Source organism: Sciurus carolinensis, chromosome 12 (assembly GCF_902686445.1).
Source record: "Sciurus carolinensis chromosome 12, mSciCar1.2, whole genome shotgun sequence".
Taxonomy (NCBI): domain Eukaryota; kingdom Metazoa; phylum Chordata; class Mammalia; order Rodentia; family Sciuridae; genus Sciurus; species Sciurus carolinensis.
The window spans coordinates 44,628,156-44,655,418 of NC_062224.1; the positions used below are offsets into that span (position 1 = coordinate 44,628,156).

At 37.6% G+C, this 27,263-nt stretch overlaps 1 protein-coding gene across 1 annotated transcript; it reads left to right on the forward strand.

The window, feature by feature from the left end:
* Window positions 1-17,080: 17,080 nt before the first annotated feature.
* LOC124962203 (signal recognition particle 9 kDa protein-like) lies at window positions 17,081-17,637 on the forward strand. Its single transcript, XM_047521386.1, has one exon. It carries the CDS (start codon window positions 17,081-17,083, stop codon window positions 17,339-17,341), a length of 261 nt encoding a protein of 86 aa, XP_047377342.1. The 3' UTR covers window positions 17,342-17,637.
* Window positions 17,638-27,263: the final 9,626 nt, after the last annotated feature.

Below are 27,263 nucleotides of genomic sequence, written 5' to 3' on the forward strand. Positions count from 1 at the left end.
AAGAATCAGGATTACTCATAAACTTTATAAGCAGTCCTGCCTCTGGGATACAATCATTTTGTGCTCCCAGGGATTACAATTCCTACGCTAACAGGTGGTGTCAGAGCTCCAGACCTGATCCTTCAGGTGCTGCCTGGTGTTCAGTTTCCCCTTGCACTGTAGGTGTAATCCACACCATTATTTCAATATTTCTATGTGGGAAAGACACCAAGAGACAGGATCCTGGGTAAGTCCTGGGATTTCCAATATCTCTACAGGAAATTATTTATATGTGACATAGGGCTTTCCTTTCAGGATTTACTCTAGAGACATTATAGGGAAATTATAGGGTTTAAGTGTGTATATGTGTTTGCATGCACAGAAACATTTCTTTTTAATGTCTATGCATACACTACAGGGTGCTTAAAAATATTAAGCTTTGTGTGTTGGTGGAGAGCACAATACTCCTCAGGCTAAATTCAGGGTGGATTTTCTTGTGTCTGTTGCTTCATATTAAATGGTATAAAGTAAATTAGCAAAAATCACTGTATGAACACACTCTAACATCAAGGCATAACAAATTGATTCAGAGAAGAATAGAAGTTGAGGATGGAAAAAATGTTTCTGTGTCCAGCTGTTAATCCAAGTATGGGATAGTGTGGTTACCTTTTGTCTGAGTTTCCCAGAATGTTAGTTGAGGGGACCCAGGTGAAACTTACGTGGTCTCCATAGCAACTGCTTAGGTGCTTAATGACTGACCAACAGTGGATAAAGCTCACATGCCCAGGTAGACCTGGGATCCTAGGTCATTTTGCAAATCTGTGTTTAGCAGAAACAAATTTCTTGATGACCTTTTTCAGCCCACCCATCCATATCTGGTTGATTTGCTTCCTTTAACCAACCTTCCTTTGTACATTCCTGGATTAAAATGACTTAAGGTCAGACATCAGATTTTCATCATTTATGGATATATTAAAGGTAAGATCTCCATGAGTACCCAGTGTTGAGGTTTTGAGAGTTACCTGTTTGGAGAAAGGTGGAGATGTGAAGATTTTAATGGTGCTTGTACTTCCACCACTTCCCCTCCCTTTCTTTTCAGAGATGGATTTGGGATAAAGCTGGTGAAGCTTAACCTCAAGGTTAATACATTAACCTAGCAATAGGTTGACATGATCATATGTTTTTCTAATACCTATAGAAGTGAGGTTTATTGATTTCAATTGATTAATAATGGTATCTTTGATTCTCATTTGCCCTACTGCACATTTTACTTTACTTCAGGTAGAGCTCTGGGGCCATGGACACATTTTGTACTTTTCATCTCTAGGGGACTTGAGTGGAGGTGCACTTGGTTTGGGTTTGGTAGGGTGTATGTATGTGATTCAGTCAGTCTCGTTCATGAATGAGTTAGCCTTCCAGCATTAGAATGCCTATTAGGAAAACTGTGTTGACTTCTTTTTTGTCAGTTGTAGACTTGTAATATTGGATTTTGTACCTTATAAAAGACCCCAAAATTGTATAAGTTTTAGACTCTACCAAACATGAATCTGCCCCTGACTTTCTCTTATATGTTTCTTGGTATTTACCTTGTTAATATTTTATTCTATATACATGTCTGATTGTACAATTGGAGATTAGTTGTATGGCATGATTTGTCATGTTCACACTTTTTAGTATTTTTTTTTAATGTCAAGACAAAGTTCTATTCAGGAGTTACAGATTGCCTCTATATATTCTGATCTCATATTGTCATTCATTTATGAAATGGTAGTGGCATCAAATTAGCAATTTGAGTCACTAAAACTGAGAGTACCTCAATTTGCCAGTATTTGACGGCAATAACTTTTTGTTGTACTCTTTTTTTCACTTACATTTTATAAATGTAAAATGGTACAAACATTTTAGAAAGCACTTGGGCAATTAAAAAAATTAACCCACCTATCAGATGACTGTCACTCCACTTTCAGGCATTTAACCAAGATAAGAGAGAGTATTCTCATAACAAGACTTGTACACAAAGTTTTGAATGAAATTTATGTGTAACCATCCAGGCATCCAGCAGGAGGTAAATGGAAAAATGAATTGTAGTAGAGTCATATAAATAGAACACTACTTGGGAAAAAAAGGAATAAATTACAGATACACAACAACATGAATGAACCTCAAAATAATAAGCTCCAGTAAAGAAATCAGACATTCTGGATGATTGTACAAAATTCTAGAAAATGCAATGGGTTGAGGGAGGGAATGACAAAGGTGAAAGAGAAAACCTGGGGCGATGACAATGTTCACTGTCTTAATTGTGGTCACATGTTAAAAATCATACTTGTTAACTAACCAGAGTTTATTGTACCAATTATATATCAGCAAGGCTTCTAAAAATGCAATTGGAACTTTTTCAATTCTATATTAGGATGATTTTTCTTCCTGTTGGTTTCCTAGCAAGTACACAGATGTTTATTCTCCCATGTTCTTATAGTTCAGTTGGAAATTCTTGTATTCTTTGGCTGCTTCAAGAGGCAGATGTACAAATGGAGACACTTAGTTGATTTTCATAGGCATCAAAATGCTTCTGCCAGAAAGTTTGGTGGTGTTAGGTCCATGCTATTACTGTTATTGTTGTTTTGGACAAGAGTGAAAGGAGTAGGATTTATTTAAGAGAGAAGAAAAGAGAACTCTCTAATGGCAAGCAGGGACCTGACAGGGGTTGCCCTCTACTCTTTTTAAAATTAATTAGAATGTGGGAATTTTGTGAACAAGTTTCAGAAAGTAAGGGAAAACTGGCAAAGAATAGACATGACTCCTTTCAATATAAGATTCAAGATATTTATTTTGCACATACAGCAATGCTGTGTTGATCAGACTGTGTTCTATAGAATGGGTCCTTGAGGTATCATTCTGGAGAAGAGGTCCCATTCGATATAAACAGTTCTATTTCATAATTTAACCTGTTTATTACCCCCATACAGTCATTCCCCAAATTGATGATATTGGGTGAACATGATTGAAGTCATCAGGTATTTATAGGTCATGTCACAAATGTTTTCTGAATGAGTATATTAACTAAATTAATACGTAGCTACACATAATCATCTGCGTATGATATAATCTTAAATTCATTAAAGAAAGGTGGGGAAGGGGATCTCATGAAAATCAAAGGAAGATCAGCAGAGAAAAAGGACCAGAGAGTGGGAGGAGGGGAGGGAAGGGGGAAGTGCTGGGAAGTGACATTGACCAAATTATATTGTTATATTGTGTTCATGTATGAATATGTAACAACAAATCCCATCATTTTGTACAACTCTAAGTCACCAATAAAAAAATTATGAAAAGAAAAAAAAATTTAAATAATGTGAAAAGAAAAAAAGTCATTCTCTTTTTATATAAAAGCACTATTCTGAGCTTAGTGATCTATACTCTATGGGCTATAATGAACAGAAGTTGACTGTGATTTAGGCAGGAAAGAGGGCATTAAAGAACTGGAATATCTAGGTTAAATATATGTTAGCAGTTTCAATCACATAGTATTTCAACACTTAATGATTTTCTTTGACAAAGATGATTTTGATTATGAATTAATGTGTCTGTAAAAGAAACATCCAAACTTTTATCATCTAAAATTCATGTGAATATTTTTTCTAATTTGTATTAAGTAAATTTTATTCCATGATTTTCTACTACATTCAGTTTAACCAATAGCATTCCCTATAAGCAGGCAGAATCAAGTAGTAGAATGAATTTTGGAACAGGAAGTTCATAAATTTGCATTTATTCAAAAAGTCTGAATGATCTTGAAAATATTTCATCTTCCGTAAAAAGAGAACTGTTTGAATTGTCTGATTTCTAAACTTCCTCCTAATGCAAAAATATCTGATTTGAACAAATCTATAGATAAAGATTCAGGTCAATTTCTCATTTGGCACACATTCATACCGTGTGATAAACATTTTGGGAAGGCTAAGTGCATCCTCAAATAGTAAAACCACTCCCTTCCCAGGTTTCAAATAGAGAAATTTGAAATTATTCACTTCATAGCAAGGAAGTGTGGAAGCCAAATCTAGTACTGGGCAACCCCTCAATTCTCATTGTGGAGATATTGCGACTGCCAGGACCAGCTACCTACATCAGCATGGCCACTTGAAATTGGCTGATTCCAGAAGGGAGTCTGATTACATCCATGGTGCCCCATGAGGATTGTGGCACCTTTCTGTCCAAGATGTAATTGATGCTGAACTAATGATACCTAAGCATCTTCTTCCCTTTCTCTTCTCTAGTTTTAATTGCAGCTGGAATATTTCAATCAATATTCCAATGAACCAAAGGTAGTCCAGCATTATTTTTCATGTTAAAAATGTTTCCATATTTATACAATTCCTATGCTTTGCAGAAACCTATGCAAACTATGTTGCACAGTTTGTAGAAGAATTTTAAGTTGTAAATGAATTAGAAAATCAGGTGTATGCCATTGATGTGTTTCCCTCATCTTAAGTGTCTCTAAGGTCTCTGAATCAATATTAGAACAGTATCAAAAATAGTTGACTCCGCTTGAAGGAATGACTATTTCTATCCTTATTTTTCTGCACTCTGTTCAGTTAGACAAACCACTGGTAACTCAAATTACCTTAAAAAGAAGAAAGTCTTCCCCATTTGCTGATGAATTATATTTCTATATCAAAAAGGGGAAATATGCAGATGTCCAGTCCATTTTGTCTCCTGCTGGACTTTACCTTTGAACTAATAATTATAAGGAGTTAAGAGTAAATTATTTTCTTTCTGTTGTAAGATATACATCTCCCCGAGTTATTGTTCCTCATAGATACTTTCTGGTTTTTCTTGGTGAATTGGTTAAGGGGGAAACTTGTAGTTCAAAAATTGTGATGAAATAGCTTAAACATTTCAGGCATGTAGTTGACTGAAGTGACTAACAGGAAAGAGTCCCTGGTTAAGCCTTTGTTTTACCTACTTGTCATTAAGGTATATGCAAGGAAGTGCTCTGAAAAAGGATTATCAGTGTGACAGTGAGGTGCCAACTGACTCTGAACTTGTTTTATAGGTTCTATAAAGTGATATTCCTCTTAACCAAATAATTAAAACTCTTTAATTTTTTAGTCACTGGCCTTTGGAAGCAATGCTATCAAGACAGTGCTAAATCTCAGATACAGCATTAATCTCTGGGATATATAAAGAACTAAAAAAACAATACCAAATAAATAAATAAAACCCAATCAATAGATGGGCAAAGGATCTGAACAGACACTTCACAGAAGAAAAAATATGATCAACAAATATATGACAAAATGTTCAACATCTCTAGCAATTAGAGAAACTAATGATTAAAACTACACTGAGACTCCATCTCATTCCAGTCAGAATGGCGGTTATCAAGAATACAAGCAACAATAAATGTTGGAAAGAATGTGGGGAGAAAGGTACACTTGTACATTGCTGGTGGGACTGCAAAATGGTGCAACCACTCTGGAGAACAGTATGGAGATTCCTCAGAAAACTTGGAATGGAACCACCATTTGATCCAGTTATCTAACTCCTTGGTATATACCCAAAGTACTTAAAATCAGCATACTTAGTGATACAACCACATCAATGCTTATAGCAGCTCAATTCACAATAGTTAAACTATGAAACCAACCTAGGTACCCTTCAACAGATGAATGGATGAAAAAATAGTATATTATATATATATATATATATATATATATATATATATATATATATATATATGAATATTATGCAGTCTTAAAGAAGAAATAGATTATGGCATTTTCTGGTAAATGGATGGAACTGGAGACTATCATGCTAAGCAAAATAAGCCAATCTCAATGTTTTCTCTGATATGTCGATGGTAATTCAAACTAAGGGCGAGCAACTGGGGGAAGAACAGAGGTAGTCTGGATTAGACACAGGGGAATGAAGGGAGGGGAGGAGTATAGAGGTAAGAATGATAGTAGATTGAACTGGATATTACCCTATGTGTGTATGTGATTACATGAGTTGTGTAACTGTAGATCATGTACAATCAGAAGAAAGAGAAGTTATACTCCATTTATGTATGATGTGTCAAAATGCATTCTACTGTCATGTATAACTAATTAGAACAAATGAAAAATACATTATGTAATTAAAAAACAAAACCAAAAACAAGACAGTGCTAAAAAGAATTGGGACCAGAAAGATGCAAAGTGAGGCACTTGCCTCCAATTCAATTCAATTCAAATTAGGTGGGGGCAAAGAGATACTCAGTAATCAAATAATAAATTAATATGAGAGGGAGAGAGGAAGGAAACACCAAATCAATGCAGAAAAAATAATGCAATGAGTAAAAGAGCAAAATTTTAAATGAAGATACAATCAGTATTACCCACTGATTTTTCCTTTTTTTTCCAGTTTTAGTATGTATGACTCCATGCAACATTATTTCTGACACTTTCCTAATTTAAAATTTTAATATTTTGATATTTCATTTATCATGGATTTTTTGCACTAAATTTGATTTTAAAATATTTCCTAAAGGTTTTGTTGTTGTTGTTGTTTAATCTTGATTAGTTAGGTTTTAGCACCCTCATAAGTCTTGTTCTGGGTTTTCTCTTGTTCCCCCCCTGACTTTCTGCAATCTCAGTGCCTCAAGTGAGTGTAAAATTCCAAGGTCACACAGCCTGTGGGTGGGGTGGTGTGATTTGGGTTCAGCACAGGACCTCACTTGGCCTTCCTTTGAGGACAGTTCTTTTGGTGGAATCTAACAATTCTGGGGGCAGTTGTTTTGTTGCTTTCAAGTCTGGAATCTTCCATAGCCTGAGTTGGGATGGGAGTGATAACTCTGAGCTACAGATGTCAGAGTGGAAATTCATCTTTGATGAGCATTCATGAATGAATCAAAGTCTACATACAAATGAGAGAAATGTTTAAATTTTGTTTGTTGTTGTTAGATAAGATTCAACTTTACAGTGAAAGGGGAAAACTTATAATGTAAAAACATATCATCTAAGTAGTAAATTCTGAGAAGAACCTATTCTTGTATAGCCCAACAAGGCAAAAACAAGTTCTGTTACATGGTTTGAGTGCTGATCTATTTATATATGTGATACAATCAATAATTGTGAGACAGCATAGATCTTGGAAGAGGAGCCATATTTTTTGTCTGAGCAGGACACTTCTGAAAAGGCAGAGGATATAGTAAGAAGGAAGATTTACTTACAGAAGAGAAGAGGAGTATTGAAATCAGGTCTTTGTAGGAAGGTCTAGTAAACTTAAAAGTGCTCATGTCAATGAACGTATAACTCAGTGAAGCAGGGTCCTGGGACTGGTGGTTTGGTGAGGGTGGGGAAGAAAATGGCAAAGACCAGTGGATGGTTTTGCAATATTCTTTGTGCTATGCTTTGGATAAGTATCCTCCAAAGGCCCATGTACTAAAGGGTTGGTCTCCAGTCCTTAGTGCTGGCCTTCAGCACTGGAGGTCATGAAGCCTATTTGGAGATGTTCTGGCCATATGCAGGCAAGCCCTCCTGGCACCTTTTTCCCCTCTCTCTTTCCTTCCCAGCAACCATAAGGTGAGTAATTTCTTCTACCACACACCCTGCTCCATGATGTGTTGCCTCAACACAGTCCCAAGCAACATGTCAACCAACAGTGGACTGAAACCTCCAGAACTAATCCCAAATAAACCTTTCCTTTCTTTAAGGTGATCATTCTCAGGCATTTGTCACAGTAATGCAAAACTGACTAATACAGTATGTCTTTTTTTTTATTTTTTATTTTTTTTATTTATTTTTTTACGTTTACATAGGGTAATGATGTTTCTTTTTTTTCCCCTTCCCCCCCACCCCTCCCACCCTTTTCCCTTTATACAGTCCTTCTTTCCTTCATTCTTACCACTCTCCTTAGCCTAACTCTAAACCTAACCCTAAACCTAATGCTAACCCCTCCCACCCCCATTATATGTCCTCATCCGCTTATCAGCGAGGTCATTCGTCCTTTAGCTTTTTGAGATTGGCTTATCTCACTTAGCATGATATTCTCCAATTTCGACCATTTGCCTACAAATGCCATAATTTTATCATTCTTCATTGCGGAGTAATATTCCATTGTATAAATATGCCACAGTTTCTTTATCCATTCATCAACTGAAGGGCATCTAGGTTGGTTCCACAATCTGGCTATGGTGAATTGAGCAGCAATGAACATTGATGTGGCTGTATCTCTGTAGTATGCTGATTTTAAGTCCTTTGGGTATAGGCCAAGGAGTGGGATAGCTGGGTCAAATGGTGTTTCCATTCCAAGCTTTCTGAGGAATCTCCACACTGCTTTCCAGAGTGGCTGCACTAATTTGCAACCCCACCAGCAATGTATGAGTGTTCCTTTTTCACCACATCCTCGCCAACACCTATTGTTGCTTGTGTTCTTGATAATCACCATTCTAATTGGGGTGAGATGAAATCTTAGGGTAGTTTTGATTTGCATTTCTCTTATTACTAGAGATGTTGAACATTTTTTCATATATCTGTTGATTACTTGTACATCTTCTTCTGTGAAGTGTCTGTTCATTTCCTTAGCCCATTTGTTGATTGGATTATTTGTATTCTTCGTGTAGAGTTTTTTGAGTTCTTTATAGATTCTGGAAATTAGCGCTCTATCTGAGGTATGGTTGGCAAAAAATATTCTCCCACTCTGTAGGCTCTCTCTTCACATTTCTGATAGTTTCCTTTGCTGAGAGAAAGCTTTTTAGTTTGAATCTATCCCAGTTGTTGATTCTTGCTTTTATTTCTTGTGCTATGGGAGTCCTGTTAAGGAAATCTGATCCTGAGCCAACAAGTTGAAGATCTGGACCTACTTTTTCTTCTATAAGATGCAGGGTCTCTGGTCTGATTCCAAGGTCATTGATCCATTTTGAGTTGAGTTTTGTGTAGGGTGAGAGATAGGGGTTTAATTTCATTCTATTGCATATGGTTTTCCAGTTTTCCCAGCACCATTTGTTGAAGAGGCTATCTTTTCTCCATTGCATATTTTTGGAACCTTTGTCTAGTATGAGAAAATTGTATTTATTTGGGTTTGTGTCCATGTCCTCTATTCTGTACCACTGATCTACCTGTCTATTTTGGTACCAGTACCATGCCGTTTTTGTTACTATTGCTTTGTAGTAGAGTTGAAGATCTGGTATTGCAATACCCCCTGCTTCGCTCTTGCTACTGAGGATTGCTTTAGCTATTCTAGGTTTTTTATTCTTCCAGATGAATTTCATAATTGCTTGCTCTATTTCTGCAAGGTACATCATTGGGATTTTAATTGGAATTGCATTGAATCTGTATAGCACTTTAGGTAGTATAGCCATTTTGACGATATTAATTCTGCCTATCCAAGAACATGGGAGATCTTTCCATCTTCTAAGGTTTTCTTGAATTTCTTTCTTTAGTGTTCTGTAGTTCTCATTGTAGAGGTCTTTCACCTCTTTTGTGAGATTGATTCCCAAGTATTTTATTTTTTTCGATGCTATTGTGAATGGGGTAGTTTTCCTAATTTCTCTTTCTGGAGATTCATCACTTATGTATAAAAATGCATTGGATTTGTGAGTATTGATCTTGTAACCTGCTACTTTACTGAATTCACTTATGAGTTCTAAAAGTTTTCTGGTGGAATTTCCAGGTTCCTCTAAATATATAATCATGTCATCAGCGAACAGGGATAGTTTGAGTTCTTCTTTTCCTATTTGTATCCCTTTAATTTCTTTGGTTTGTCTGATTGCTCTGGCTAGAGTCTCAAGGACGATGTTGAATAGAAGCGGTGAAAGAGGGCATCCCTGCCTTGTTCCAGTTTTTAGGGGGAACGCTTTCAGTTTTTCACCATTTAGAATGATATTAGCCATGGGCTTAGCGTAGATTGCCTTTATAATGTTTAGGAATGTTCCCACTACCCCAATTTTTTCTAGTGTTTGGAGCATGAAGGGATGCTGTATTTTATCGAATGCTTTTTCTGCATCTATTGAAATAATCATGTGATTCTTAACTTTAAGTCTGTTGACATGGTGAATGACATTTATTGATTTCCTGATGTTGAACCAACCTTGCATCCCTGGGATAAAACCCACTTGATCGTGGTGCACTATCTTTTTAATATATATTTGTATGCGATTTGCTAAAATTTTGTTGAGAATTTTTGCATCGATGTTCATTAAGGATATTGGTCTGAAATTTTCCTTCCTCGATGTGTCTCTGTCTGGTTTAGGTATCAGGGTGATATTGGCTTCATAGAACGAGTTTGGTAGGGTTCCCTCCTCTTCTATTTCATGGAATAGTTTGAGGAGTATTGGAATGAGCTCTTCTTTAAAGGTTTTGTAGAACTCGGCTGAGAACCCATCTGGTCCTGGACTTTTCTTTGTTGGTAGGCTTTTGATGACCTCTTCTATTTCATTGCTTGAAATTGGTTTATTTAGGTTGTGTATGTCCTCCTCGTTCAGTTTAGGTAATTCATATGTCTCTAGAAATTTGTTGATGTCTTCGAGGTTTTCTGTTTTGTTGGAGTATAGATTTTCGAAATAGCTTCTAATTATGTTTTGTATTTCACTCGTGTCTGTTGTGATGTTTCCTTGTTCATTCCGAATTTTAGTAATTTGAGTTTTGTCCCTCTTTCTCTTTGTTAGTGTGGCTAAGGGTTTATCAATTTTATTTATTTTTTCAAAGAACCAACTATTTATTTTGTTAATTTTTCCAATTGTTTCTTTTGTTTCGATTTCGTTGATTTCGGCTCTGATTTTAACTATTTCCTGTCTTCTACTACTTTTGGTATTGGTCTGCTCTTCTTTTTCTAGCGCTTTGAGCTGTAGTGTTAAGTCGTTTATTTGTTGATTTCTACTTCTTTTTTTGAATGCACCCCATGAAATAAATCTTCCTCTAAGTACTGCTTTCATAGTGTCCCAGAGATTTTGATATGATGTGTCTTTGTTCTCGTTTACTTCTAAGAATTTTTTTATTTCCCTCCTGATGTCTTCTGTTATCCATTCATCGTATAATAGTGTATTATTTAGTCTCCAAGTATTGGAGAAGTTTCTGTTTTTTATTCTGTCATTTATTTCTAATTTCAATCCATTATGATCTGATAGAGTACAAGGTAGTATCTCTATCTTCTTGTATTTGCTTACAGTAGCTTTGTGGCATAAAATATGGTCTATTTTAGAGAAGGATCCATGTGCTGTTGAGAAGAAGGTGTATTCGTTCTTTGTTGGATGGTATATTCTATATATGTCTGTTAAGTCTAGATTGCTGATTGTGTTGTTGAGATCTATAGTTTCTTTATTCAATTTTTGTTTGGACGATCTATCCAGTGGAGAGAGAGGTGTGTTAAAATCGCCTAGTATGATTGTGTTGTGGTCTATTTGAATTCTGTAATTGAGAAGGATTTGTTTGACGTACGTGGATGAGCCAATGTTCGGGGCATAGATATTTATGATTGTTATGTCTTGCTGATTTATGCTTCCCTTAAGCAGCATGTAATGTCCTTCTTTATCCCTTCTGACTAGTTTTGGTTTGAAGTCCACATTATCTGAGATGAGGATGGATACTCCAGCTTTTTTGCTGTGTCCGTGTGCATGGTATGTTTTTCCCCATCCTTTCACCTTTAGTCTATGGGTGTCTCTTTCTATGAGGTGAGTCTCTTGCAGGCAGCATATTGTTGGATTTTTCTTTTTAATCCAATCTGCCAGTCTGTGTCTTTTGATTGATGAATTCAGGCCATTAACATTCAGGGTTATTATTGTGATATGATTTGTATTTCCAGTCAATTGACTCATATTTGTTTTTGACATGATTTGGTTTCTCCTTTATTTGGCTATTCCTTTAGGCTAGCGCCTCCTGTTGCTGATTTGCATCGTTGTTTTTCATCTCTTCCTCATGGAATATTTTGCTGAGAATGTTCTGTAATGCTGGCTTTCTTTTTGTAAATTCCTTTAGCTTTTGTTTATCATGGAAGGATCTTATTTCATCATCAAATTTGAAGGTAAGTTTTGCAGGGTATAAGATTCTTGGTTGGCATCCGTTTTCTTTCAGGGCTTGGTAAATGTTGTTCCAGGCCCTTCTGGCTTTTAGGGTCTGGATTGAAAAATCTGCTGATATTCTTATTGGTTTCCCCCTGAATGTAATTTGGTTCTTTTCTCTCGCGGCCTTTAAAATTCTGTCTTTATTTTGTATGTTAGGTATTTTCATAATAATGTGTCTTGGTGTGGGTCTGTTGTAATTTTGTATGTTTGGAGTTCTATAAGCCTCTTGTATTTGGTTTTCCATTTCATTCTTCAGATTTGGGAAATTTTCTGATATTATTTCATTGAATAGATTGTTCATTCCTTTGGTTTGTTTCTCTAAGCCTTCCTCAATCCCAATAATTCTTAAATTTGGCCTTTTCATGATATCCCATAATTCTTGTAGATTCTGTTCATGATTTCTTACCATCTTTTCTGTTTGGCCAACTTTGCTTTCGAGATTAAATAATTTGTCTTCAATGTCTGAGGTTCTGTCTTCCAGGTGCTCCATTCTATTGGTTATGCTTTCTATGGAGTTTTTAACTTGGTTTATTGTTTCCTTCATTTCAAGTATTTCAGTTTGGTTTTTTTTTTCAGTATCTCTAACTCTTTATTGAAATGATCTCTTGCTTCCCGTATTTGGTCTTTTAACTGTTGATTGGTGCGATCATTTAATGCCTGCATTTGCTCTTTCATCTCCTCCTTCAATGCCTGTATTTGCTCTTTCATCTCCTCATTAGCTTCCCTGATCGTTTTAATTACGTACATTCTGAACTCCCTTTCTGACATTTCTTCTGCTGTGCTGTCATTGGGTTTTATTGATGTAGTATCTAGGTTTGTTTGGGACATTTTCTTCCCTTGTTTTCTCATAATGGTCAGTTGTCAGTGGGACCCTGAGATATTGCAGTTTTCCGCTATTGGCTTATAGTGTCCCGGTAGATTTCCAGTGTATCACCTCCCAGCCTTCAGTAGCCTGATGTCTTGGAGGAATCTGATAAAGCAGCGTATCCAAAGAAAACTGCCCCTAGCCCCCTACTGGTTCCACAATTTGGAACTGGCTCTGTGCTGAAATGCTCTCACTGTGGGCCTGCACCGTGCAGCTGACCATGTGGGAGGAGCCTACTGCCGGAGTGTGGAAGGCTACCTTGGGAAGACTCTAGCTGCCCTGCCCGGCTCCGATAAGCCACCTCTATCTGGGCCTGCCCCCCGGGCTGAGCTTTACCCAGTGGGCAGACTCACCCGTGGCTCTATTTCAGTCCGAGTCTCTCAGTGCCTCCCCTTCTTGACTCCTGGGTTCTGGAGCGACAAGGGGTGCAGTCTCCCTCTAGGCCGCCATCTTGGATCGCCCCGAGAAGAGAGCCTGCAGCCGGAGTGGGCAGAGCCGCCTGAAGAGGTGTCTGGCTGCCCTGCCCTGATCCCAGAGGCTGTTTGCGGATCGAGGCTCTCCGTTGGTTCGCGGGCTTGTGGCTGGTTCTATGTAGAAAGTCTCTCACTGGGCGGTCAGCTCCGAGAGGCAAGCCTTGAATGGCACCTCCCACCGCAGGGGTCCAGACTACTTGGGGAAGTCTCTGGCTGCCCTGTCTGGACCCTGAATCTGCTTGCGTGCCAGAGTACGCTGAGCTGCACTGGCTCCGGGACTCGGAGCTTGTTCTGGTCAGAAAGGCTCTCACTAGTGGGCCATTTCCATTCCGAGAACCTGGAGAAGCTGGCTGTGTGGGCGGGCCCACCGCCGGAGTGCGCAGGGCTTTCTGTGGATGACTCTAGCTGCCCTGCCCGGCTCCGATAAGCCACCTCTATCTGGGCCTGCCCCCCGGGCCGAGCTTTACCCAGTGGGCAGACTCACCCGTGGCTCTATTTCAGTCCGAGTCTCTCTATGCCTCCCCTTCTTAACTCCTGGGTTCTGGAGCGACAGGGGGTGCAGTCTCCCTCTAGGCCGCCATCTTGGATCGCCCCGAGAAGAGAGCCTGCAGCCGGAGTGGGCAGAGCCGCCTGAAGAGGTGTCTGGCTGCCCTGCCCTGATCCCAGAGGCTGTTTGCGGATCGAGGCTCTCCGTTGGTTCGCGGGCTTGTGGCTGGTTCTATGTAGAAAGTCTCTCACTGGGCGGTCAGCTCCGAGAGGCAAGCCTTGAATGGCACCTCCCACCGCAGGGGTCCAGACTACTTGGGGAAGTCTCTGGCTGCCCTGTCTGGACCCTGAATCTGCTTGCGTGCCAGAGTACGCTGAGCTGCACTGGCTCCGGGACTCGGAGCTTGTTCTGGTCAGAAAGGCTCTCACTAGTGGGCCATTTCCATTCCGAGAACCTGGAGAAGCTGGCTGTGTGGGCGGGGCCCACCGCCGGAGTGCGCAGGGCTGTCTGTGGATGACTCTAGCTGCCCTGCCCGGCTCCGATAAGCCACCTCTGTCTGGGCCTGCCCCCCTGGCCGAGCTTTACCCAGTGGGCAGACTCACCCGTGGCTCTATTTCAGTCCGAGTCTCTCAATGCCTCCCCTTCTTAACTCCTGGGTTCTGGAGCGACAGGGGGTGCAGTCTCCCTCTAGGCCGCCATCTTGGATCCTAAAGTCTACAGTATGTCTTATAGTCAACAAGATACAGACTCAGGAGTTCTCTAAAATACAAGATCCGTCAATAGAAAAGTCAAAAATTAAAGTGATATTTTGACCATTATACTCTTACCCAACTCCTTGACCTGATTTCTGTCTTGTTTTATTCTACTGTAACCATATTCTCTCCTCTGCTTTAGTGAGGAGTTTGGGGCTCAAGATTGGTTCTACCCTCCACCTTTCTCTTTCACGGGTAAATGTTAGCCACAAGTCTTGCACCATCTGTTTCTAAAATGGAGGCTGCAGTCAAGTGATTCTGAAGAATCTGGAGGGTGCACTGGACAGGCTGGGGTGGGGTGAGTCACTGTGTTAAAGTAGAAATCTGGTCTAGTTAAAACTGTCATTAAAGTTAGTTAAAGCTAGTTAAATTCTGACTTCCACAGAAGGGGGAAAGTGGACCTAATTTTGCCAGATCTGCTGCTGGGTGGAGAATCTTTCTGTCTGCCAAAGTATTACATCTAGAATTTTCCATGTTTTTCTGACTTCTTTCCTACAAAAACTAAGTTCAAGAGAACATATTTCCAATGGGAACAGATCTAAGATTGCATAGTGGAGATGAATATGAATCTAAGATTTATTTAACAAAATGTTATCTTCTCTAGCACACTGGGAGTTTTCTAGAGGGCAACCATTCTCACATGTTAAATGCATTGCTGCATTTATATTTTTAAAATTTTGTTAATTCTAAACACCATACTAGCTAGATTGCTAACTTAAAAACAAAACAAAGCAAAAAGCTTACATAAAAGAATTGGGAACAACATCGAAGCTTGGGTGCTACTTGATATACTGGAAAAAAAATAAAAAAGAATCTAACCATATCTGCAAAATCACAGAACACCATCAATGGAAAATTCCAAGAAAGAAAGGATATTTGCCCATAATAAAATGAATGATTAATCAAATTACTCTATGTTCTATGAGAGTGACTTTTAAAAACATTTCTTTCAACTTCTGGTGGCAAACAGTCACACACCATGTAGGAAAAGAATTTTCTGGAGAACACAGGTAGCAAAGAAAGTTCATAAGCTCAGTGATGTACATCAGCTAATTAATCAAGGCAGTATCAAAGCTTAACTTAAAATTGGAATTCATAGGTAACTCAGTCTAACTTACTGGAACCAGGAACAGAATCATCTGTTTTCTCTGCACCTTGCTCTGTGGTTCCAGCTCTTTCCCAGTGCAGCTTTTCCCTAATTGTGTAATTGAATCTGTCTTCATTTTCTTCACTGATCATCCTGGTTTAACTAACTTGGGAAGTGTAATGAAGCCTGTTTGATATCTGGTCACATTATTAACATTAGTCATTTTTCCTGTTCAGATTTCAGGCAAGCCACGAAACTTTGAGAATCATAGCTTTGGTTTGGTTTGGTGACAAAACATTGAAAAAAAAATGCAACCACACAAAAAGTGCATAGACCCAAAGGCTGTCCATAACCCTGGTTGACCTTGTTACTACTGTAGTGGGAAAAGAGGGAGCAGGTGCAGTTGAAGAACACAGTTCTAATTATTTAGAAGACTAAAATTTTTTAAAAAATCAACTCTTTGTTTGAAGTGAAAACAACTAATATTTGGCCCAGATAGAGAATATATCTGAAATTAAACAATTTCTTCTTTAAATTTCAGATACCCCAATTAAATTGACATTAAACTCTATTAGTTAAGGTTTATTAAGTTCTGCCAGTTCCTTTTGCATTAGTTTATAGTATTTTATTTTTAAAACAACCACTTCTCAGTATTATAGAAAGTAGTAGACGATAAGAATTGACTTGGAAGGATTTTTTTAATCCTGTTTCCTATGTGTACTTTTCAGTGAAGTGCTACATGATGCTCCTTGTTTTTTTCTATTAGTTATTTAATAGGCAGATCAATGAGATTCATATTTGAAATATTTACAGACATTTTCCAAATTATTATATCTCCATTCACATTAGGTGCCAAAGTAAGTTTTTGACTCATAGTGAATCTTTGTATTTCCTTTCATAGGGCCATGCAAAGCAAGGATTTTTTCTTTAACTGAGCTTTAAAAACATTCCTGGAAGTATTGATATCAAAATAAATACAAGTTCCATTCCTGAAAATGAACACGGAATTGAGTCGACTATAAAAGTGATGTTGTCCCAACTCATTTCAACAAAGAGAAGTCCTAAAATTGAAAACATGTTTCTTCTGTCATGTGTCATACAAGAAAAACAAATGGAAAAAAAGGAAATTGTAAAGTCCTCCTAAATTAGATTCCTCTTCTTTACTATAAACATGACGTTCTCCAACAATGACACACACAGCTGTGTTGCCATTCTTGAGTACTGAAGATGTTTCTTTTTTCAGTTTTGGTGCTCACCATTGGACATAAAAAGAGAAGTTTAGGAGCAGCTGGGACTCCTGCGTTGGTCAGCGACCGCTGGTTGTAGGTAGGTCGGTGGGCCAGGCTGTGCCGCCTCCGGTCCCTCAGGTTGCCTCTCTTTCCCATCCATCCCGGGCCACGATGCGGCAGTACCAGACCTGGGAGGAGTTCAGCCGCACGGCCGAGAAACTCTACCTCGCTGACCCTATGAAGGCACGTGTTGTTCTCAAATATAGGCATTCTGATGGGAGTTTGTGTATTAAAGTAACAGATGATTTAGTTTGTTTGGTGTATAGAACAGACCAAGCTCAAGATGTAAAGAAGATTGAGAAATTCCACAGTCAACTAATGCGACTTATGTTAGCCAAGGAATCCCGCAGTGTTGCCATGGAAATGGACTGACTGGTTTGAAATGAAGATTCTTTTTGTCATGTTCCTAGGAAGTAAATAGCTTTCGAATTTGAGAAAGTTGACAAAAAATACTTTATGTAACTAAGTGAACTATTCAAAAGCTGAGAGATCATTTTTTGTATTTTATTTTTAATGTTTACTTTAGAGAGTTAGGAATGTAAATGCTTTCAGTTAGAAATCCATTATTTATCTTTGAAAATTAAATATGAAATGCATCTGTCTTAGAAAGTTTTTGCAGGTTATTTGATGTTGACCAAAATATATAATTATTTCTCTGGTAAGTTTATATTAGTAATTTAAAATGAAATACCAAGAAAAGTCAGTTCTTCCTTAAAGTTAGTTTGTCTCTCTTTAAGAAAAAATTAAACGTAAACATTGTGCTGGATCATTATATTTCTTTTGGAACATAAAATTTGTGCTGTTAATAACCAATAAATGTATAGTAACTGGAATTAACTCTAAAAAAAAAAAAGAGAGAAGTTTATATATGCCTAGATCTGAGCAATGATGGGAGATGGGTCTACTATTTACATTCATGCTTCTTGAACACCATTTTAATCCTGAAAATAAAAGCATCATGAGATGTACTTCTTGGAGGAATTAGGGTTGAAGATATTAGTCTTGGTGTCATGTTTTGGTCAGTTCACAAACTGATGAATTGACTAGTTAACAATGTTAGCAATTTTCAAATCACAACTTGTGGTTACTTATATGTATATTCTCTACAAATTATTTTGTAATTTTAGCCAATAAATTTTTGGAAATTCACAGTGAAAATGAATCAATCCATGTGAGCAAATCTACATTTTTAAAATAATGGAACTAAATTAATCACTTACTCGATAAAGACAAAATACCCAAGAATTCAGTCATCATTCCTGAGAGCAAGTCAGAAACCTCTGTGGACAAGCGGTACTGAGTTCAGGGAGTAAGAAGCCTTGGGTGGAGGGTTGAAGGGGGTGGGCTTCACTGTCTCTGCTCTCTGACCTGGCAGGGCCAGTCTTTCTCTTAGCTTGCTCATCTTAAAAATGATCTTAAGAGCACTTTTTATTCCACTATGTGGCATCCCAGGGGCTTTCTGAACAATGTTGTTGATTAGTATGTCATATTTCCCAGTCAATTATTTTGTTTTGATTTGTTTACAGCTTGCCTCCACCCAGGCTCAGAGACCTCAATTTCACTGCTGGTAAAATAAATGAAATCAGAATTATTAACAGATGCCATGCCATAAATTCCTATGGGCTCCAGCCAAAAGCATGGCAAACTTTAAGGCAGTTTGGGACAGTTAATAAGATAATCATCAATAAGAAGCATCTGTAGGGTAAGCAGAGGGTTAAAATGACAATAAAATAGCCTACTGCCCACTCACAGAGACACTGACACTGTCATTTCTCAAACTGTGATCTTCTAATCACCTTTTTCAGAATTATTTGTGAGTTTCTTTGCAATGCAGATAAAGTAAAAGCAGATCCTAATGAATGAAAAGTGCTAGGGCAGATATTGGGCTCTGCATTTCTAAATAAGTTGGGGGGCTGCTGAATCTGATTTAAATATTTCTTGTCAGATTTTGTCTGTGTAGCAACTCATGGGGACAAGCTTGAGCCTGAGTCTCAGATCTGGAATAGGTAGCTGGTCCCATTGGCTCTTATTCTCCTCGACTTCCTTTGTCTCCCAGTTGGACAGCTAGTTTACAGTTCTCAGTTCAGATGCCCGACTACTATTGTTATTTTTATGGGATAGCAGACAATTGATTATTGGGGTGATGCTGTCCAGAATACAATAAAGGACACGTGTTACACAGCAGGAGAGGCGTTGGATTGAAAAGGAAGTCTTTCACATTTCAATTGGCTCATCTGGTTTTTGACTGTCTAGAGGATTCATTCTCTTTCTCTTTACTCATTGTCAGGTATTTACCTTCAGGGGAGGGAGATAAGTGTACCAGGTTGCATTTGTCAGATTCTACATGACAGTTACATTCTATGCCCATTCTCCCTGTCACTACCATTAAGCTTAGAGATTGATGGAGAATCTTAGTGGGTTGTGGAGAAGCCAGGGAAGGCTGTGCATTGAATTTGCAATAGGATCCCTGATTAGCCATAATGATTAATTCATTTTTAAATCTGTCATTTTGGTCAGCAAATATATGAGGACAGATATGCATTGGAAGGAGCAAGAAGACCCACCATGGCATTGTGCAAAACACTTTCTTGGACTCATTATGTGAAACAATGGTATAAGTTAATAGCAGAGTTCAATGAAAGCAAGATACTTTAGAGAAAATCAAGACAAGAGTTGATTCTTTGAAAATTCTAATATAAACTACTGAGAATATTGACATTAAAAAGAGAAAAGTACCAATTTCTAGAATACAGATTCTTATTAAAGAGGTTAATTGAAGGATATAATGAACAAATTACAGCAAAATGTAAAGAGTCATGGTCAAATAGAAAAATTCTTCCAATAACTAGGAAAATTTATTGAAATCAAAATAAGAGGAAAAAGAAACTGGAAAGTTTACTACTTATTAAAAAGGGAATCAATACTTGCAAGTCTTTCTACCATCCCTACCCCCTGCCAACACACAACTCTAGGCCCAGATTTCTTTTCTCATCAATTCTTCCAACATCTCAGGATAAAATAATGTCAATCTCTCAGAAACTACTCCAGAGAATAGAAAATGTGGGAATACCTTCACACTCATTTTTGGAGCTGTCATCCCTAACCGTTTAACCTGAAAGTTATTACAACAAAGGAAGCAAAAGCTGTTTCCTCCCTCAAACATGGCTGGCAGTAGTTCCCCCAGCAAGCACTGGGAGGGGATCCAGCAGCAGAACAACGGGGTGTCAGATGGTGATTCCAGGAGAGCCGGGGGAAACAGAGAAAAATGCAATTCTACTAATAGAATTAAGTAGGGGACGAAAGCAGCTTTCAGCAGATTCAATAAAGCATTTGATAAATTTAACATATTAGAGCAAAGTAGGAAAAAAGTTGAAGATAAATAAGTCTTGTAAGATTATAAAATAATAATGAGAGAAATTTTATATGTTAAATTATCTAGGTATGTAAGTTCCTATTTTTTATATATTTACATGGTATAATAAACAATATAAATTATGCTGTAATACATGTATAGTCAGTACTATATAATACACATAAAATTATAAATCTTATCGAGACAAATTTTAATTGACTAAAATAATGGAAGGATAAATTCTATTCATATTGTGAAAACATAAATTCTTCCCTAAGTGGTTTTTAGGTTCAATATGATCTCTGAAAATTCCTGGACTTTCTTTGTCTCTATGGAAAATGAAAAGCTGACTTTAAAATTTTTATTAAAAAAAGATTAGGTAGTCAATTTTGAAAGAAAAATGCAATTATTGCTATTGCACTTATAGATATGAAAAAATATTTCAGAGTTAGAGTAATTAAAACAGTGTGGAAGGGGCTGTGGTTGTGGATCAGTGTAGAGTGCTTGCCTAGCATGCCTGAGGCCCTGGGTTCAATCCTCAGCACCACATCAAAATAAAATAAAGGTATTGTGTCCACCTAAAAACTAAAAATTATATATTAAAAAAAACAGTATATTATAACGCACTGTGTAAAGAGTCCGGAAACAGATCTGCTTATATATAGTTATCTAATTTAAAATGAAGTGCTATTGCAGCATGGGATTGGGGAAGGAGAATCCTTTTAAATACATCATGCAGAATAAATCAGATACCTCGTCCATCCTTACCTCACTCAATATAACACATATGTAACTGACACTTACATGTAAGTCTCTCTCTAACTCTGGTGATAGATAAAAATTTCTTGAAAAAGCAATAGGATAAATATTAAGAATCATTAAAACTGAAAAACTTCTGTATATTAACAGAAATTATTGAGAGAGTTTAAAGGGAAGCCATAGTGTGAGAGATGATAATTATGACACATATAAAGAAAGGACTCATGTATAGAATGTATGATGAAATTTACAAAGAAATAGGAAAAAGATAACCTGCCAGAAAGCTGAGGAAAAGATTTAAATGGCAAGTACACAAAAGTGGACATTCACATGAATGATTGTGGAAAGCCCTCTACATTATCTCTCATCAGGAAAATCCAAATGCAATACTTGATGTAATTAATTCCACTGCAGATCTACCACAGTGACAAAAAAAAAAAAAAGGTAACAGCAAGCTTTGGAAATTTATGGAGTCAGTGGGAGTTTCACACCTGCTGAGGGCATGCATTGGGAATGTCACTTGGGAAAACATTTTGAGTATTTTCTGTAGTTTGGATCTGAAATGCCCTCCAAAGGCCCATGTGTTAAAGACTTGGTCCCCAGTAGGTGGCATGCCTGGGAGGTGATAGAACCTTTAAGTGGTGAGGCCTGGTGGAAGGAAGTTAGGTTATCGGTGACATTGACCTTGAAGGGGATATTGAGACCCCGGGACCTTATTCTCTCTCTTGCTTCCCAGCTGCCATGAGATGAACAGGCCTTCTTCAATATTTGCTCCCACTGAATGTATTGTGCTACCACAGACCCAGAGTAACAGTACCAAGTGACCATGAACTGAAAACCTCTAACTGTGAACAAAAATAAATGTTTCCTCATTTTAGGTCAGTTATCTCAGGCATGTTGTCAAAGTGACATAGCTGTATAACAGTATTTGCACAATTGGGTACATATATAAAGTATGACCCAGTAATTCCATTGACATATACAAAAATGTTTATTGTAGCTTTATTTTTAATTTTTCAAAACTAGAATATATACCAGAAACCCAGTGAACAGATCAATTTTGTTATATTGACATAATGGAAGACAAAATGAAATACTACATGGTATATATAAGTCATATATACCAAACCATTACATTTACAAAGATATTGTTAAGGGAATGAAAGATTTCATTTATATGAAGTTTTAAGAGGCAAAATTATGAAGATAGAAGTAAAAGAGGTGTTCTCTTTTTCTATAAGATAATAATAATGAACAGACATGAGGGAGCTTCTAGGGTATTATGAATATTTTATGTCATAATCTGGTCATGTTTCACAGCATATTCACTTTGTATAAAATCATTGAGCTGCACACTTCATTTATTTTTTGTTCAATTTGAGTGTATTATATTTCAATGAACATTTAACCAAAATATGAGTAATGTGATCAAAAAAGTTATATAATTGTCTGTTGATATCTAATATGTATATATATAATTGTGGTTTAGTGAGGTTTTCATTGCTGTGACCTAAATAACTGACAAGAACAACTTAATGGAGGAAAAGTTTATTTGGGGCTCACAAGTCTTAATTCCATAGGTGGCTGACTCCATTTCTCTGGGCCCAAGATGAGGCAGCACATCATTGGGGAAGGGTCCAGTGAGGAAAACTGTTCAGCTCATGGCTGGGTCAGGAAGCAGACAGGAGTGGGGACCTTCCACAAAGAAGATGCATCCTTATAGGGCACACCCCCAGTGGCCCTCCATCCACACCCGCCTGCCTATACTTACCACCTGTTAGTCCATTCCAACTAGGATGGACTGATTAGGTTACAGTTCTCATAATGCAATCATTTCACCTCTGAATATTTCTTCATTTACAGGAGCTTTGGGGACATTTTATATTCAAACCATAACAAGTATTATAGAATTTGTACTAACAACTATGACAAATTATTTTAGCCAGGGACAGTGGCACATGCCTGTAATCCCAACTCCTTAGGGGGCTGAGGTAGGAAGATTCCAAGTTTGAGGCCAGCCTGAGCAACCCCCATCTCAAAATAAAAACTAAAAGAGGCTGGAAATGTAATTCAGTGGTAGAGTGACCCTGGGTTCAATTCCCTATACCTCCATATAAATAGGATAGATATTTATATATTTATATATTTATTTTTATCTATCTATCATAATATTCTCATAAGGAGTAGTAAGGCCATTTTTAATGCTAATTCAATTCAAAGACTGATTTTTATCCCCAGAAATAATGCCACTTCTAGTTAAGGTTCAGTTCCTTAATAATAATAATAACAATAATGATAATAATGATTACTTATAGTGCTATGGATGGAATCTAGGGCCTCCCACAAACTATACAAGTGCTTTACCACTGAGTTACATTCCCAACTTCCAGAACCTAAATTTAAAGATACAATTCTTTCTTTAATTATTTCATTAATTCAATTAATATCATACTTTTTAAAGTAAAGTATTCTCTAGCATCTTTCCAGCTAAATATAAAACTATTCTACACTTTAATTCTTTTCACAAAGAAGAAAGAAGTTGAAGTATTTTTTTCCACTCTCATCCTGTTGAGATAAGAATTTGGGGATATGAAAAGGGAGAGAGAGAGAAAGAAACTGAGTCTTAAAGGAAGCAATCATGACCATTCATGGGCAGAAAGTGCCATGAACTGTTCCAACTCCTGAACAACCCAGCCTGAGCCATTGACCTATGTTCTCATTTAGAAAAAGCCTAAGAAATTTATCAAGACCCTAAGCAACTCAGTGACACACTGTCTCAAAAAAAAAAAAAAAAATTGGAAGAGGGGCCGGGTTGTAGTTCAGTCATAATGAGCTGCTGGGCTCAATTCCAATCACCACAAAGAAAAAGTAACACGAGGCTACAATGTACAAGCATGAGGAACACTGGCAAGAAACTGCTGAACTCTGCCCTAACTCTTCTGTAACTCTGCCTTTACTCCAGTCCCCAGCAACAGTCCCTTTATAAATATTAATACCTGACCCCAGAGAGTTGCTGCTTCTCATGCAGAAGATAGGTCACATCTCCCTTGAATGTGCCTCTGCTTCCTAAATCAACCTCTGTCTACACTTCTGACTGGTGCATGCTGAGATTACTTTCTGTAATGGATGCTGAGCACCCTGCTGGTTCTGAGTCCAGTTATTTCTTTCTGGAAACTTTTCAGACTCTTCTTCAGGGGCACCTCTTCTCCTGTGATACTACCTCCCAGTTTTCAAGTTTACTTCCCAGCTTGTAAAAAAGATATCTAATTTAGTAATATTTTAAGTAGAAAATACACATTTAGGGATGGGACTGTGGCTCAGTGGTAGAGCACTTGCCTAGCATGTGTGAGGCACTGGGTTGGATTCTCAGCACCACAGCTAAATAAATGAATAAAATTAAGTATCAATATCTAAAACAATATTCAAAACAAAGTATACATTAAGAATCATTCACCATGAGAGGGGACAGACAGATGAAAGTGGGAGGAACACAAGGTTAAGAATGATTTTATTCTATAAAATGGGCCCACTTCATTGACCTCCACATACTTTCTTTTCCAAGAAGAAATGTACCTGCCTGGCTTAAGTGGACAGGTTATATCACATTCCTCAGCAAACTACCTGTTATGTGTAGAAAAAGTGCAGCCCAAAATAATGTTTAAAAAGTATAAGTTACACTGAAGGGGAAGACTTGTGAGTCTTTCACAGATCAGATCCCGGAATTCATGGAGATAAGGATAAGCAGGTCAAGGTACACAGATTTACCGGTAGGCAGAAACCTAATAGCACAGCATGAAGACTGGGCTTAGTAATACTGTGTTATGTACTGAATATTTGCTGAGAGAGTAGACTTTAGGTGTTCTTATTATAACCATGGTGTAACAAGGGAAGGTAATATGTATGTTAATTTGTTTGTAGTAATCATTTCTCTATGCATATGTATATCCAAACCTCATTTTGTACTCCTTGAATATATACAATTCAAATAAATAAAACATTAAATGGGTAACAATGCTAAATGAAGGTACCTTATAGAGACATAAGGAAAAGACTGCATAACCTTTAATATTCTGCATTCTGTTATAGCTTCTCTTTACATTTAAAAACATTTTAATTAATTTCATGTGGAAAATTTTCCAGGCAATAAAGCATAATGAAAAGTTAAAAGAAAGCACAACACAAACATTTTAAAAGTACTATTTTTTCTATCATTATTAAAAAATAGGGAAAAAATTCCTAAGTAAATGAAGAAATATACTATGCTCATGGGATAGAAAATATTCTCAAAATGGATTTACATATTCAAAGGAATCCCAACAGGGTGTGTGTGTGTGTGTGTGTGTGTAACTTGATAAACAGAGTCTAAATTTATACGTAAGTATAAAAGGTCAAATATAGCCAAGGAGATGCCTAGGATAGTTATCCCCACAAGATAACAGGATATGGTATAAAATTATAATTAGCTATGTATGTAGAATATGTCAAAATTTACTTACTGTCATGTATATCTAAAAATAAAAAAGAGAAAAATCTCTAAGGAAATAAATGGAATAAAATAAAATTAGGATTATGTGGCCTGGACCCAGAAATTTAAAAATTAGGACAATGGTTCAGAATGGGGTCTAAATACACAGCTATTGCCATTAAATATATGACACAGGCAATATTGCTGATTAATGGGGGAAGAACTGACATTTAAACAAATGATATAAAATAATCCTTACTCATATAGGGAAAATAAAACAAGATCCTTCCTCATACCATACACAGAATTCAATCCCAGGTGGATTAAAGAACTAAATATGAAAGCAAAAGTATAAAGCATCTAGAAAAGCATATTTTCATGACTTTGGAATAGGGAAGCCTGTCTTAAGACATCTCCTGTGACCCTAAGAAATGGAAGAGTGGTTTCTACTAGGCTCAGGTTGCAGTCACTGCCCTGGGGTTAGGAAGGCGGGTGCAACAAAGAGAGGGACCCAGGAGACTTCCCAGTCACTGTAATGCTATATTTCTCAATCTCGGTCATGGATGCCTAAGTGTTTGCTTTATTATCCCTTGCATTGTTGATCGATATTGTACACACTGTTCAGCACTTTGAAATATTTGACATTACAATTTTTTTAATGGAGAATTTCCAATGAACCCCTATGATTTTTGTTCAGAGTAGGAAGAAAAGCCTTGGTCATCTAGGAAGTGGACAGTGACATGTCTGCTGAGGAGAAGGAAGTGAGGTTGAGTCAAAGAAGTCAACCATCCATGTTCTTGGAGGAAGGATGTCTGCTGTCACTGTGGACAGTACGCTCTCCCACGACTCAGCTGGAGGATCCTGCCTGTCTGCCTGTGCTCTCAAGAGGTTCTATCAACTGCACATACACAGGGAGGCAAATACAGGCATACTGTTCCAAGGGACAAGAGTGAGACAATTAGGGTGCATAATCTCACAGCAAATGGATTTAGATTAGATTTGCCTGACCTATTCATTCTTAAAACCATAGGCCTTGGCAACCACTGTAGTTAATCAGCAGAATGGAGATTGTCTTTTACCATGTAGCATCATAAACCCAGGACCCTCACCTTCATCTTTTTTCACTGGTCATCTAGCATTAGACCTAGAGAGTATACCCAACTCCAATGGAAAACTTCATCTGGAATTCCCTTGAGAAACCAGAGTATCACAAAAGTTACCCAAATAGGGATGAGAGAGAGGAGGGCCCAGGACTCACCAGTCACAATTTCTTTTGGTTGGAACCTCTCTTCTTCTCTGCTCCTTCTTTTGGGGGTTATTTTCTGACTTGGAGCTGCTATGGATAAATCTATAAATGTTCAAAAAAGAGAAGTAATTGAACAATAACATTAGTACATTTCCAAATTCTAATTAGTATGCATTTGGACCAATAGCAGTGAACCAAGGTCTATATAAACCCCAGCTGAGCGCTCTCATGAAGAAAACCTGCCATGGACACCTGTGTTGCAGCAGGAGAGTTCTATTCCTGTTCCTCCATAAATCCTGTTACAGCCGAGTGCAGCAGAGTCCAGGAGAGTCCCTTCTTAGATTCAGAGCTGAAACGCTTCTCCACTGCAGAGAACCACAGCTTGTGCAGAACCCTACCTGCCAGCAGAAGCAGTGAAGTGAGTTTTATTGCAGAACTCTGATTTCAAAGATATTGTTATATGTTGGATGAT

Bases quoted from the DNA above. Each gene is read 5' to 3' on its own strand.
- LOC124962203 (XM_047521386.1), top strand. From the start codon at position 17,081: ATGCGGCAGTACCAGACCTGGGAGGAGTTCAGCCGCACGGCCGAGAAA.